General features: G+C 29.7%; 1 protein-coding gene across 4 annotated transcripts in view; it reads left to right on the top strand.

Annotated features, from left to right (window-relative positions):
• Positions 1-15000, top strand: part of plekhg5b (pleckstrin homology domain containing, family G (with RhoGef domain) member 5b) — a 215349-nt gene that overhangs the window by 130760 nt on the left and 69589 nt on the right. For all 4 annotated transcript variants that reach the window (XM_062052555.1, XM_062052554.1, XM_062052556.1 and 1 more), the window contains 3 exons: positions 1642-1733; positions 6063-6199; positions 10068-10234. In XM_062052555.1, the coding sequence (XP_061908539.1) occupies positions 1642-1733; positions 6063-6199; positions 10068-10234 (396 nt within the window). The remainder of the gene's footprint in view (positions 1-1641; positions 1734-6062; positions 6200-10067; positions 10235-15000) is intronic.

Below are 15000 nucleotides of genomic sequence, written 5' to 3'. Positions count from 1 at the left end.
CGAAGATGAAAGATTCGTAGATGAAGAACGTTACAGTGAATGACTTGAGAGGCAGCGATGGACGTATCTTTTTTCGCTCTGACCGTAACTTAGGTACAAGCTGGCTCATTGGATTCCACACTCTCCTTTTTCTATTGTAGATCACAGATTTGTATTTTAAACCACCTGGGATACTATATCCTCTTGAAAATGAGAGTCGAGAACGCGAAATGGACATTCAGTGCCTTTTATCTCCACGACAATACATCGGCGAAATGCTTTAGCTACGAGCTAACGTGATAGCATCTTGCTTTAACTGCATATAGAAACAAAAGAAATAAACCCCTGACTGGAAGTATAGATAGAAAATCAACAATACTATTAAACCGTGGACATGTAAATACACGGTTAATGCTTTCCAGGCTGGCGAAGGTTAACAATGCTGTGCTAACGACGCCATTGAAGCTAACTTAGCAACCGGACTGCACAGAGCTATGCTAAAAACATTAGCTCTCCACCTACGCCAGCCAGCCCTCATTTGCTCATCAACACCCGTGCTCACCTGCGTTCCAGCGATCGGCAGAAGGACGAACGACTTCACCCGATGCGTTTGACGGACGTAGGAAGTCAAGGTGAAGTCGGCAGCTAGCGCGGCTAGCGCTCCAACAAAGTCCTCCTGGTTGTGTTGCTGTAGTCCGCTGCTAATACACTGATCCCACCTACAACTGTCTTCTTTGCAGCCTTCATTGTTCATTAAAAAAATTGCAAAAGATGTCCAGAATACTGTGGAATTATGAAATGAAAACAGAGCTTTTTGTATAGGATTCTACGGGGTACCATAACTTCCGTTACTCTGACTTCGTCACACGCATACGTCATCATACCGCGATGTTTCAGCCGGATATTTCCCGGGAATTTTAAAATGTCACTTTATAAGTTAACCCGGCCGTATTGGCATGTGTTGCAATGTTAAGATTTCATCATTGATATATAAAGTAGTCGGTAGTAGTGGCTTTCAGTAGGCCTTCAAACTAAGTGTGTGTGTGTTCATGTGTGTGTGTGTGGGTGAAGTTTAAGTTAGAATACAATATAATGGACTTTATTGTCATTATATTTGCATATAACGAGATTAAGGACTCCAATTTAAGGTGCGGTAGTGGGAACAAATATGGGGTAAAAATAAATTGCACAAGAGGTAATAAAGAAAAAAAAACAACAATTGAAATAAACAGACTACTATCCAATAAAAATAATAAGCAATCCTGTACAATATACAAAACACTACAGAAATACAAAATACTGTTGATAAGTTGATAAAGTAATTAAGTCCCTAACGAGTTAACGACTATGTGTGTGTACGGTCAAATCTACCTAGCAACAGCGGTCGGTCCTCACAACTACAGAAGTAAAATATTTTTTTTACTTTGTGTGTTTGGCATTCTGAAGTGAGGTTGCAACTCTCTACTCCCATCTAGTGCTAGATATATTTTTTCCATCATTCTAGCTATAGTGGAAAGGGGGGCCCTCACAACCTACTAACCAAACGTGGGTCCACACAAAGTAGGCAATACATTTATATACGTGTGTGTGTGTGTGTGTGTGTGTGTGTGTGTGTGTGTGTGTGTGTGTGTGTGTGTGTGTGTGTTTGTGTGTGTTCCCCAGGACCCCAGCAAGGAGTGCTTCAGCCTCAAGTTTGACCTCAACGTAGACATCAACACAGAAATAGTCCCCGCTATGAAAAAGAAAACACTGCGGTGAGTTTTTGTGGAAATAACATCGCTCCTTTTTGCTCTCGTTCATTATTTAAAAAGTAAACCGGGGTCGTCTCGAAAGTAATATTTTGGTACCGGTACCAAAATGTATTTCCATACTTTTCTTAATAAGGGGGACCACAAAAAATGGCATTATTGGCTTTATTTGAACAAAAAATCTTAGGGTACATTAAACATATTATTATAATTGGAATTTAGTCCTTAAATAAAATAGTGAACATACTAGACAACTTGTCTTTTAGTAGTAAGTAAACAAACAGAGACTCGTAATTAGTCTGCTGACGTATGCAGTAACATATTGTGTCATTTATACACCTATTATTTTGTCTACATTATAAAGGACAAGCTGTAAAAAATGATTATTAATCTACTTGTTCATTTACTGTTAATATCTGCTTATTTTCTGTTTCAACATGTTCTATCTACAATTCTGTTAAAATGTAATAATCACTTATTCTTCTCTTCTTTGATACTTTACATTGGTTTTGGACGATACCACACATTTAGGTATCGATCCGATACCAAGTAGGTACAGGATCATACATTGATCATAATTTAAGTCCTCCTGTGTCCAGGGACGTATTTCCTGAGTTTATGAATATAATATGAATTTAAAAAAAAAAAAAAAAGATTTTGTGACGATAAAAAATATTGATGTAATCATAGTAGTATCGACTAGATACCCTCCTGTTTTAAGTCACATTTTAACAACTGTAAAAAGAGTGTTTTTTTTTGTGAATGCCACTCCTTAGTTTTTTATTGTTTTTTTGACGAGGCAATTTACTGCAAAGTGAATAAATAAATTTTACGTTTAAGAAAATGTAAATTAGAATTTTTTTATAATTTCTATGTAATTATAATTAATTAATATTATTATCTTATAATTTAAAATAGTTTAAATAGAAAATTAAATTAGAATTTTTTTTTTTTACAATTTTTATTTTTGATTTATTATAATAAATAAAATTATTATATTATTTTTAAGAAATTAGAATGGGAAATATTTTTGATTTAATCATTAATTACAAATGTTTTGAAATGTAATCATAATCACTAGATAGTGTATATTAATTAATTTAATGACCAATATATTTTTTATTTAATCATTAATTAGAAATGTTTTTGGGGAAATAATATCACTCTTATTTCCTCTTATTCATGATTTAAAAAGTAAACATTTCACTTTTTGCACTTTTGGGGAAAATGCAGTTTAATCTGTGAGTTCATATTTCAAAACAATTTTCCTCACAGAAAATAATATAAACAATCAGTTTCCGGGGTCAAACTGTGTCCATCAAACACTTTTTAAGTGTACAGTAAATGTTTTAAGTCACATTTTAACAACTGTAAAAAGAGTGGATTTTTTTTTTTGTGAAAAAAATGTGTTTTTTGGAATGCCACTCCTTAGTTTTTTAATTGTTTTTTTTACGAGGCAATTTACTGCAAAGTGAATGAATACATTTTACGTTTGAGAAAATGTCAATTAGAATTTTTTTATAATTAATTGATATTATTATATTATAATTTAAAATAGTTTAAATAGAAAATGTAATTAGAATTTTTCTACAACTTTTATTTTTGAATTATTATAATAATGTTATTATATTATAAAAATAAAATTAGAATGGGAAATATTTTTTATTTAATCATTAATGACAAATGTTTTGAAATGTAATGATAATTACTAGATAGTGTATATTTATTGATTTAATGACCAATATATTTTTTATTTAATCATTAATTAAAAATGTTTTTGGGGAAATAATATCACTCTTATTTCCTTTATACATGATTTAAAAAGTAAACGTTTCACTTTTTGCACACAGAAAAGTCAAACTGTGTCAATTAAACACTTTTTAAGTGTACAGTAAATGTTTTAATTCACATTTTAACAACTATAAAAACTGTGGGTTTTTTGTGTTTTTTGGAATGCCACTCTTTAGTTTTTTAATTGGTTTTTTTTCGAGGCAATTTACTGCAAAGTGAAAAAATTAATTTTACGTTTAAGAATAAGTAAATTAGAATTGTTTTTATAATTTCTATTATTGAATTATTATTACAATTAATGAATATTATTACATTAATTAATATTATTACATTATAAATAATATAATGATATATTATAAAAAATACAATTAGAATGGGAAATATTTTTTATTTAATCATTAATTACAAATGTATTGAAATGTAATCATAATTACTAGATAGTGATTTTGATTTAATGACCAAAATATTTTTTATTTAATCATTCATTAGAAATGTTTTTGGGGAAATAATATCACTCTTATTTCCTCTGATTCATGATTTAAAAAGTAAACATTTCACTTTTTGCACTTTTGGGGAAAATGCAAGTTAATCTGTGAGTTCATATTTCAAAACAATTTTCCTCACAGAAAATAATATAAACAATCAGTTTCCGGGGTCAAACTGTGTCCATCAAACACTTTTTAAGTGTACAGTAAATGTTTTAAGTCACATTTTCACAATAGAGTGGGTTTTTTGTGAGAATTTTTTTTTTTTTGAATGCCACTCCTTAGTTTTTTATTGTTTTTTTACTAGGCAATTTACTGCAAAGTGAATAAATACATTTTACGTTTAAGAAAATGTAAATTGTGAATTATTATTATAATTAATTAGCATAATTATATTATCATTTTAAATAGTTTAAATAGAAAATTAAATTAGAATGTTTCTACCATTTCTATTTTTGTTTTTTTATAATAAATAATAAAATTATATTATTTAAAAAAAATTTGAATGGGAAATATTTTTTATTTAATCATTAATTACACATTTTTTAAAATGAAATCATAATTACTAGATAGTGTATATTTATTGATTTAATGACCAATATATTTTTTATTTAATCATGAATTAAAATTCAATTTACTGCAAAGTGAATAAATAAATTTTACGTTTAAGAAGATACAATTATTTATATTGTTGAATTATTATTAATAATTATTTAATATTATTATTATAATTTAGAATAGCTTAAATAGAAAATTTAATTAGAATTTTCCTACAATTTTTATTTTTGAATTATTATAATATATAATATTATTATATTATACAAATAAAATTAGAATGGGAAATATTTTGTATTTAATCATTCATTGCAAATGTTTTGAAATGTAATCATAATTACTAGATAGTGATTTTGATTTAATGACCAATATATTTTTTATTTAATCATTCATTAGAAATGTTTTTGGGGAAATAATATCACTCTTATTTCCTCTTATTCATGATTTAAAAAGTAAACATTTCACTTTTTGCACTTTTGGGGAAAATGCAAGTTAATCTGTGAGTTCATATTTCAAAACAATTTTCCTCACAGAAAATAATATAAACAATCAGTTTCCGGGGTCAAACTGTGTCCATCAAACACTTTTTAAGTGTACAGTAAATGTTTTAAGTCACATTTTCACAATAGAGTGGGTTTTTTGTGAGAATTTTTTTTTTTTTTTGAATGCCACTCCTTAGTTTTTTGTTTTTTTTTACTAGGCAATTTACTGCAAAGTGAATAAATACATTTTACGTTTAAGAAAATGTAAATTGTGAATTATTATTATAATTAATTAGCATAATTATATTATAATTTTAAATAGTTTAAATAGAAAATTTAATTAGAATGTTTCTACCATTTTTATTTTTGATTTATTATAATAAATAATACAATTATATTATTTAATCAAAATTTGAATGGGAAATATTTTTTATTTAATCATTAATTACACATTTTTTTAAATGAAATCATAATTAATAGATAGTGTATATTTATTGATTTAATAACCAATATATTTTTTATTTAATCATTAATTAAAATTCAATTCACTGCAAAGTGAATAAATACATTTTACGTTTAAGAAGATACAATTATTTATATTATTGAGTTATTATTAATAATTAATTAATATTATTATTATAATTTAGAATAGTTTAAATAGAAAATTTAATTAGAATTTTCCTACAATTTTTATTTTTGAATTATTATAATTGATATTATATTATACAAATAAAATTAGAATGGGAAATATTTTTTATTCAATCATTCATTACAAATGTTTTGAAATGTAATCATAATTACTAGATAGTGTATATTTATTGATTTAATGACCAGTATATTTTTGTATTGAATTTCTATATTCTATAAGCTTTTTAATGATTTGATTACATGTACTTTGTTCATTTATTATACTATATTCACATATTTTATGTCACACAAACAAATTGGATCTGTCAGTCACTTATCCAAAAGGTTGTAGATAATAAAAGTTGAATCTGACATCAATCTGCGTTGTGTTGCAGAGAGGTTCTGGCTCCAGTGTTTGAGAGGAACGGCATCGAGCTGTCCCAGGTGGACCTGTTCCTGGATCAGTCCAACACGCCTCTGTCCCTCAACTTTGAGGCCTACAGATTTGGCGGACACTACCTCAAAGTCAAAGGTAAAGACGGCCGATTGACCGTGTCGACTCGCTTTAGGGGTGTGTTTCCAAAACCCAAACAGTCAAAATCGCGTCTCTGCTGACTCGGAACAATCAGGTTTTGTCCACAGAAGTGGTTTTGATGCCTCGCCCCTCGCGGCGCGTTTGACATGAGCTCTCTTATCTGGCACGACCTTAAACAATGACGAGAGTAATCAGTGCGGGCCAGCTTCCTCTCGCAGCCGTCGCCGTGGCGAAGAGAGGAAGAGGTGTGGCCTCCCGAGAGGGGTTACAAGTGCAACATGTTACCGTTGCTATACACAATAGAAAACGTATTTTTCTTTCATGGTTTACACGTCAGAAGTGTATTAATAACACACTTATATTTAATAATAAACTACATTGTCACGTCCGATACAATACCGATACTGGAGCCTTGAGTATGGCTGATACCGATGCGATATCAGTCAGCATGAATCGTACATACTTTTATTATTGTGTAGTGTGTGTTTGGAGAGGTTTGATCAGGTGAAATTACTCAAAGAAACAAGGTTAGCTCGGTTGGTAGAGTGGCCGTGCCAGCAACTTGAGGGTTCCAGGTTCGATCCCCGCTTCCGCCATCCCAGTCACTGCCGTTGTGTCCTTGGGCAAGACACTTTACCCACCTGCTCCCAGTGCCACCCACACTGGTTTGAATGGAACTTAGATAATGGGTTTCACTATGTAAAAGCACTTTGAGTCACTAGAGAAAAGTGCTATATAAATATACTTCACTTCACAATGAAAAACACTAACCTATTTGTTTTTAACCGTTTCTGCTTTCTTTAAATTGAAGTGGAGGGATAATTGTTGTTTTTTGGCAACACCAAGTGGCCACAATAATTCATCAAGTTAATCGCATAATGCAGTGAATTGAATTATGCTGTCTTTGATTTATTTTGTACAATTTTTCCATTTTGTCCATTTATGCACTTTCATTTTTGAAGTTGTTCTTGATTTTTTTATATCAATTGACCGGTTTCGACAATGTCTTGGTCAGTGTGCAATTTTCAACAGGAAGTGATGCCCTTTTAAATAGTCACAGCTGTGGTCAATCAATTGACATAATCAAGAACAACTTCAAATATAAAAGTGGACAAATAATAGACAAAATGGAAAAAATTTACAAAATAAATCAAAGACTCAGTACAGTATCATGGGAAAATAAACAAAGCAATAAAAAAATAAATATGGCAATAAAAAAATGTGTAATAAAAAAAGGGGGGAAAAAATTATTACCAATAAAAAAATGACAATAATGTGTACAGTATCATAGGAAAATAAATAAAGCAATTATAACAATTTTGAGTGCTTGATTTATTATTTTATTTTATAAGATGTATTTTTTCCTATGATACTAGTATGTACTGAGTCTTTGATTTATTGTGTACAATTTTTCCATTTTGTCCATTTATGCACTTTCATTTTTGAAGTTGTTCTTGATTTATTACATCAATTGACCGGTTTCGACAATGTCTTGGTCAGTGTGCAATTTTCAACAGGAAGTGATGCCCTTTTAAATAGTCACAGCTGTGGTCAATCAATTGACATAATACATCAAGAACAACTTCAAAAAGAAAAGTGCACAAATTATAGACAAAATGGAAAAAATGTACAAAATAAATCAAAGACTCAGTAAAGTATCATAGGAAAATAAATAAAGCAATAAAAAATAAATAAGGCAATAAAAAAATGTGTAATAAAAAAAGGGGAAAAAAAATTAAAACCAATAAAAAAATGACAATGTGTACAGTATCATAGGAAAATAAATAAAGCAATTATAACAATTTTGAGTGCTTGATTTATTTTTTTATTTTATAAGATGTATTTTTTCCTATGATACTGTACTGAGTCTTTGATTTATTTTGGACAATTTTTCCATTTTGTCCATTTGTGCACTTTAATTTTTGAAATTGTTCTTGATTCATTACATCAATTGACCGGTTTCGACAATGTCTTGGTCAGTGTGCAATTTTCAACAGGAAGTGATGCCCTTAAATAGTCACAGCTGTGGTCAATCAATTGACATATTAACTCAAGAACAACTTCAAATATATAAGTGCACAAATAATAGACAAAATGGAAAAAATGTACAAAATAAATCAAAGACTCTGTAAAGTATCATAGGAAAATAAATAAAGCAATACAAAATAAATAAGGCAATTAAAAAATGTGTAATAAAAAATAATGATAATAAAAAAACTATTTTAAAAAATGACAAAATGTGTACAGTATCATAGGAAAATAAATAAAGCAATTATAACAATTTTCATTGCTTTATTTTTTTAATTATTTAAAAAAAAAAGATTTTATAGTTGTATTTATTTTCCTACGATACTGTACTGAGTCTTTGATTTATTTTGCACAATTTTTCCATTGTGTCCATTTGTCCACTTTCATTTTTGAAGTTGTTCTTAATTTATTATATCAATTGACCGGTTTCGACAATGTCTTGGTCAGTGTGCAATTTTCAACAGGAAGTGATGCCCTTAAATAGTCAATTGATGTAATAAATCAAGAGCAACTTCAAATATGAAAGTGGACAAATAACAGACAGAATGGAAAATTGTACAAAATATATCAAAGACTCAGTACAGTATCATAGGAAAATAAATAAAAGAATAAAAAAATAAATAAGGCAATTTAAAAATGTGTAATAAAAAATAATGATAATAAAAAAACTATTTAAAAAAAAAAAAGACAAAATGTGTACAGTATCATAGGAAAATAAATAAAGCAATTACAACAATTTTCATTGCTTTATTTTTTTAATTATTTAAAAAAAATGTATTTTATAGATGTATTTATTTTACTACGATACTGTACTGAGTCTTTGATTTATTTTGCACAATTTTTCCATTGTGTCCATTTGTCCACTTTCATTTTTGAAGTTGTTCTTAATTTATTATATCAATTGACCGGTTTCGACAATGTCTTGGTCAGTGTGCAATTTTCAACAGGAAGTGATGCCCTTAAATAGTCAATTGATGTAATAAATCAAGAGCAACTTCAAATATGAAAGTGGACAAATAACAGAGTGAATGGAAAATTGTACAAAATAAATCAAAGACTTTGATTTAAGAAAATAAATAAAGCAATACAATTTTTTTTTAAATGTATCATTGGAAAATTAAAAAAAATAAAGCAATAATGTGTAAAAAAATAAATTTAAAAAAAGCAATAAAAAAATTACAAAATGTGTACAGTATCATAGGAAAATTAATAAAGCAATAATATATATATATATATATATATATATATACAGTATAAATATATTTTATTTTTTTATTTTCCAATGATACATTTTTTAAAAACATTTTATTGCTTTATTTATTTTCCTATGGTACTGTACTGAGTCTTTGATTTATTTTGTAAAATGTTTCCATTTTGTCTATTATTTGTGCACTTTTATATATGAAGTTGTTCTTGATTTATTATGTCAATTGATTGACCACAGCTGTGACTATTTAAGGGCATCACTTCCTGTTGAAAATTGCACACTGACCAAGACATTGTCTGTGTTTGGCAGCTCCTGTGTAGTTTGTATTAAAATTATTAGAAGGGCATGAGTATTATTTCTTTTAAATAACAGATAGAAAGCGGTAATTAAGAATTGACCTTATTGGTCTCAAATATTTGAGATTTTCAGACTTTTTTCCTCTAAAAAAGTTGCTCGAATTTGCATTCGCACAATTAAGAGTTTTTCCTGCTGTGAACGTCGAACTTTACAATCATTGATCAGTTCTAAGAAATGTAGTTTTTGTTATCCAGCGCCCACTTCCTGTTTACTTCCTGTTTGGCGATCTGGACGTGAAAGTGATGGCACTTAATGAGTTGTTTGCTCCTTCAGCGCGGCCTGGTGACGAGTTGAAGGTGGAGCAGAGCGTCAAGGACTTGAGGTCTCTCAGCCTTCCCAACATGAAGCCCTCAGCCACTCCCAGTCCTTACATCGTCACGCCGGCCGCCGAGAGGGCGGAGCACGGATCTCTGGGACGCCGCGAGGGCTTGGACCTGCTGGTGAGTGACACGCCCCCCTCGCCATCTTTTGTCTGTCCTATCACCACATCTTTTTATTTGGCTTATTAGTAGTATTTCTTCACCTCTTGTTCAAAGTCCACTTCCTGTTGTCATGAGGCTGAAGTACTGCTTCTTGTCACACAAATTTATCATTATTACGTATATATATGGTATTACTACATGACATTACTACACACATATATATATATATATATATATATATATATATATATATATATATATATATATATATATATATATATATATATATATATATATATATATATGGCATTACTACAGGATATTACTACATATATAAATATATATATATATACGGCATTACTACATGACATTACTACGTACAAACCCCGTTTCCATATGAGTTGGGAAATTGTGTTAGATGTAAATATAAACGGAATACAATGATTTGCAAATCCTTTTCAACCCATATTCAGTTGAATGCACTACAAAGACAACATATTTGATGTTCAAACTCATAAACTTTATTTATTTTTTTGCAAATAATAATTAACTTACAATTTCATGGCTGCAACACGTGCCAAAGTAGTTGGGAAAGGGCATGTTCACCACTGTATTACATGGCCTTTCCTTTTAACAACACTCAGTAAAGGTTTGGGAACTGAGGAGACACATTTTTGAAGCTTCTAAGGTGGAATTCTTTCCCATTCTTGCTTGATGTACAGCTTAAGTTGTTCAACAGTCCGGGGGTCTCCGTTGTGGTATTTTAGGCTTCATAATGCGCCACACATTTTCAATGGGAGACAGGTCTGGACTACAGGCAAGCCAGTCTAGTACCCGCACTCTTTTACTATGAAGCCACGTTGATGTAACACGTGGCTTGGCATTGTCTTCCTGAAATAAGCAGGGTCCATGAAAAAGACCTTGGTTGGATGGCAACATATGTTGCTCCAAAACCTGTATGTACCTTTCAGCATTAATGGCGCCTTCACAGATGTGTAAGTTACCCATGTCTTGGGCACTAATACACCCCCATACCATCACACATGCTGACTTTTACACTTTGCGCCTATAACAATCCGGATGGTTCTTTTCCTCTTTGGTCCGGAGCACACGACGTCCACAGTTTCCAAAAACAATTTGAAATGTGGACTCGTCAGACCACAGAACACTTTTCTACTTTGCGTCAGTCCATCTTAGATGAGCTCAGGCCCAGCGAAGCCGACGGCGTTTCTGGGTGTTGTTGATAAACGGTTTTCGCCTTGCATAGGAGAGTTTTAACTTGCACTTACAGATGTAGCGACCAACTGTAGTTACTGACAGTGGGTTTCTGAAGTGTTCCTGAGCCCATGTGGTGATATCCTTTACACACTGATGTCGCTTGTTGATGCAGTACAGCCTGAGGGATGGAAGGTCACGGGCTTAGCTGCTTACGTGCAGTGATTTCTCCAGATTCTCTGAACCCTTTGATGATATTACGGAGCGTAGATGGTGAAATCCCTAAATTCCTTGCAATAGCTGGTTGAGAAAGGTTTTTCTTAAACTGTTCAACAATTTGCTCACGCATTTGTTGACAAAGTGGTGACCCTCGCCCCATCCTTGTTTGTGAATGACTGAGCATTTCATGGAATCTACTTTTATACCCAATCATGGCACCCACCTGTTCCCAATTTGCCTGTTCACCTGTGGGATGTTCCAAATAAGTGTTTGATGAGCATTCCTCAACTTTATCAGTATTTATTGCCACCTTTCCCAACTTCTTTGTCACGTGTTGCTGCCATCAAATTCTAAAGTTAATGATAATTTGCACACAAAAAAATGTTTATCAGTTTGAACATCAAATATGTTGTCTTTGTAGCAAATTCAACTGAATATGGGTTGAAAATGATTTGCAAATCATTGTATTCCGTTTATATTTACATCTAACACAATTTCCCAACTCATATGGAAACGGGGTTTGTACGTATATATGGCATTACTACAGGACATTACTACGTATATATGGCATTACTACAGGACCTACAGGACATTTACTACATGGCATTACTTTATGACATTACTGTGTGACATAATTACTACACATATATGGCATTACTGCATTACTACATGGCAGTACTACATTTACCACAAATTAACTGCATTTAGAGCCAAATTCGATCAATTGTTGAAAAAACTCAAAAATCCAGCCCTGGTAACAACAGTAATGATATTAATAAAATTTATTTATTTTCATTTACATTTTATTTATTTATTTTACAGTCTAATAAAAAACTCAAATGTTGTCGCTTTAAAAAAAAAACTTAATTAATTTAACAATTGTTCTTATGATTAATAAGGTAAAATATGCATTTTACATAGTAAAATATAAATGTTATACGTTTTGTTGGACAGAGGCACCAATTTATTTTTGGGAGGAGGAAATTAACTTGGTAGTTCTATATTATAATTCTTACTATCACTACTTTTACATTATTAATTATTGCTTAACAAAATATTATTACTCTAATATTATTGTTGTTTAATTATAAACTATTTAATAATTATTTATTAACTTTACAATAAAGAATGTAATGTATTATATAGGTGGATAAATTGTTATTGTTAGCATAATAAAATATTTAATACAATGTTATTGTTAACTAATTTTCTGTATTTGTTTGAGAAACATGTTATTTTAATGTAATTATATATATTGATTTCTCCCCGTATAATCGTGTTGATAATCAGCAAGCAGCGATGAAGTGCTTGGTGGAGGTAATGATCCTTGCTTGGCCTGTTGGCCATTTAGATATAAAAAAAATTTAAAAAAGCATTTGACTTCATCATTTCTTCATGAAGTCTAAATGACTGGTGAAGTTGCTTATCGCTTGTTGTTGGTTTGACGCTCCAACGCTATCTGTCGTCGTCGTCATGGTGACCACAGGCCAGACGAGTTGCATCAGGTCTGGTTTGCCAAAAGTGAGTCTGCTCAGAGGCGCACGCACTCGATGATGTCATAGTCAGGAATTAAACACTCTCGTGTTTTCCTGCCAGCTGCAAGCCGACTTAGTCATTTTGAAATAAAACACCTTGTTCAGGAAGTCTGTTTGGATCACAAACACCTCCTGTTGCATTATGGGATAAGTCATTGTCAACCACCGTGACGTAAATCAACGGCTTACAGTCCAAAGTTACACGTGCTGACGCTGTTGGGATGGTACAATAAACACTTTTAGTAGAACTGCTGAAGTCACCTGACTGCCTATGATGGCCACAGTTTGACCCTGGAACTGATTATTCCTATTTGCATTGTTTCCTGGGGGCGGGAAATCGTAGAGAGTAGAGAGCCTGTAGCAGGTTATGAAGTTTTTGGAAATTCAAACTAAACGATAACAAATATTAAAGGTAATTGAAATTAATAGTTTTAAAATAACAACAAAAAACTATGGTTGAATATTTAAATAAAGTCAATTAAAACTGTACGATAACAAATATTAAAGGTAATTAAATTGCTCGTTTTAAAATAACAATAATAAACTATGATTGAATATTTAAATAAAGTAAATTAAAACTGTACAATAACAAATATTAAAGGTAATAAAAATTGCTCGTTTTAAAATAACAATAATAAGCTATGATTGAATATTTAAATAAAGTCAATTAAAACTGAACAATAACAATATTAAAGGTAATTCAATTGTTCGTTTTAAAATAACAATAATAAGCTATGATTGAATATTTATATAAAGTCAATTAAAACTAAACGATAACAAATATTAAAGGTAATTAAATTGCTCGTTTTAAAATAACAATAATAAACTATGGTTGAATATTTAAATAAAGTCAATTAAAACTAAACGATAACAAATATTAAAGGTAATTAAAATTGCTCGTTTTAAAATAACAAAAAACTATGATTTAATATTTAAATAAAGTCAATTAAAACTGTACGATAACAAATATTAAAGGTAATTAAATTGCTCGTTTTAAAATAACAATAATAAACTATGATTGAATATTTAAATAAAGTAAATTAAAACTGTACGATAACAAATATTAAAGGTAATTAAATTGCTCGTTTTAAAATAACAATAATAAACTATGATTGAATATTTAAATAAAGTCAATTAAAACTAAACGATAACAAATATTAAAGGTAATAAAAATTGCTCGTTTTAAAATAACAATAATAAGCTATGATTGAATATTTAAATAAAGCCAATTAAAACTAAACGATAACAATATTAAAGGTAATTCAATTGTTCGTTTTAAAATAACAATAATAAGCTATGATTGAATATTTAAATAAAGTCAATTAAAACTAAACGATAACAAATATTAAAGGTAATTAAATTGCTCGTTTTAAAATAACAATAATAAACTATGATTGAATATTTAAATAAAGTAAATTAAAACTGTACGATAACAAATATTAAAGGTAATTAAATTGCTCGTTTTAAAATAACAATAAAAAACTATGATTGAATATTTAAATAAAGTCAATTAAAACTAAACGATAACAAATATTAAAGGTAGTAAAAATTGCTCGTTTTAAAATAACAATAATAAGCTATGATTGAATATTTAAATAAAGTAAATTAAAACTGTACGATAACAAATATTAAAGGTAATTAAATTGCTCGTTTTAAAATAACAATAATAAGCTATGATTGAATATTTAAATAAAGTCAATTAAAACTAAACGATAACAATATTAAAGGTAATTCAATTGTTCGTTTTAAAATAACAATAATAAACTATGATTGAATATTTAAATAAAGTAAATTAAAACTAAACGATAACAATAT

Source organism: Entelurus aequoreus, linkage group LG07 (assembly GCF_033978785.1).
Source record: "Entelurus aequoreus isolate RoL-2023_Sb linkage group LG07, RoL_Eaeq_v1.1, whole genome shotgun sequence".
NCBI lineage: Eukaryota > Metazoa > Chordata > Actinopteri > Syngnathiformes > Syngnathidae > Entelurus > Entelurus aequoreus.
Note: the sequence above shows the minus strand (reverse complement) of the source record. Positions and strands in the feature narration are given on the sequence as shown.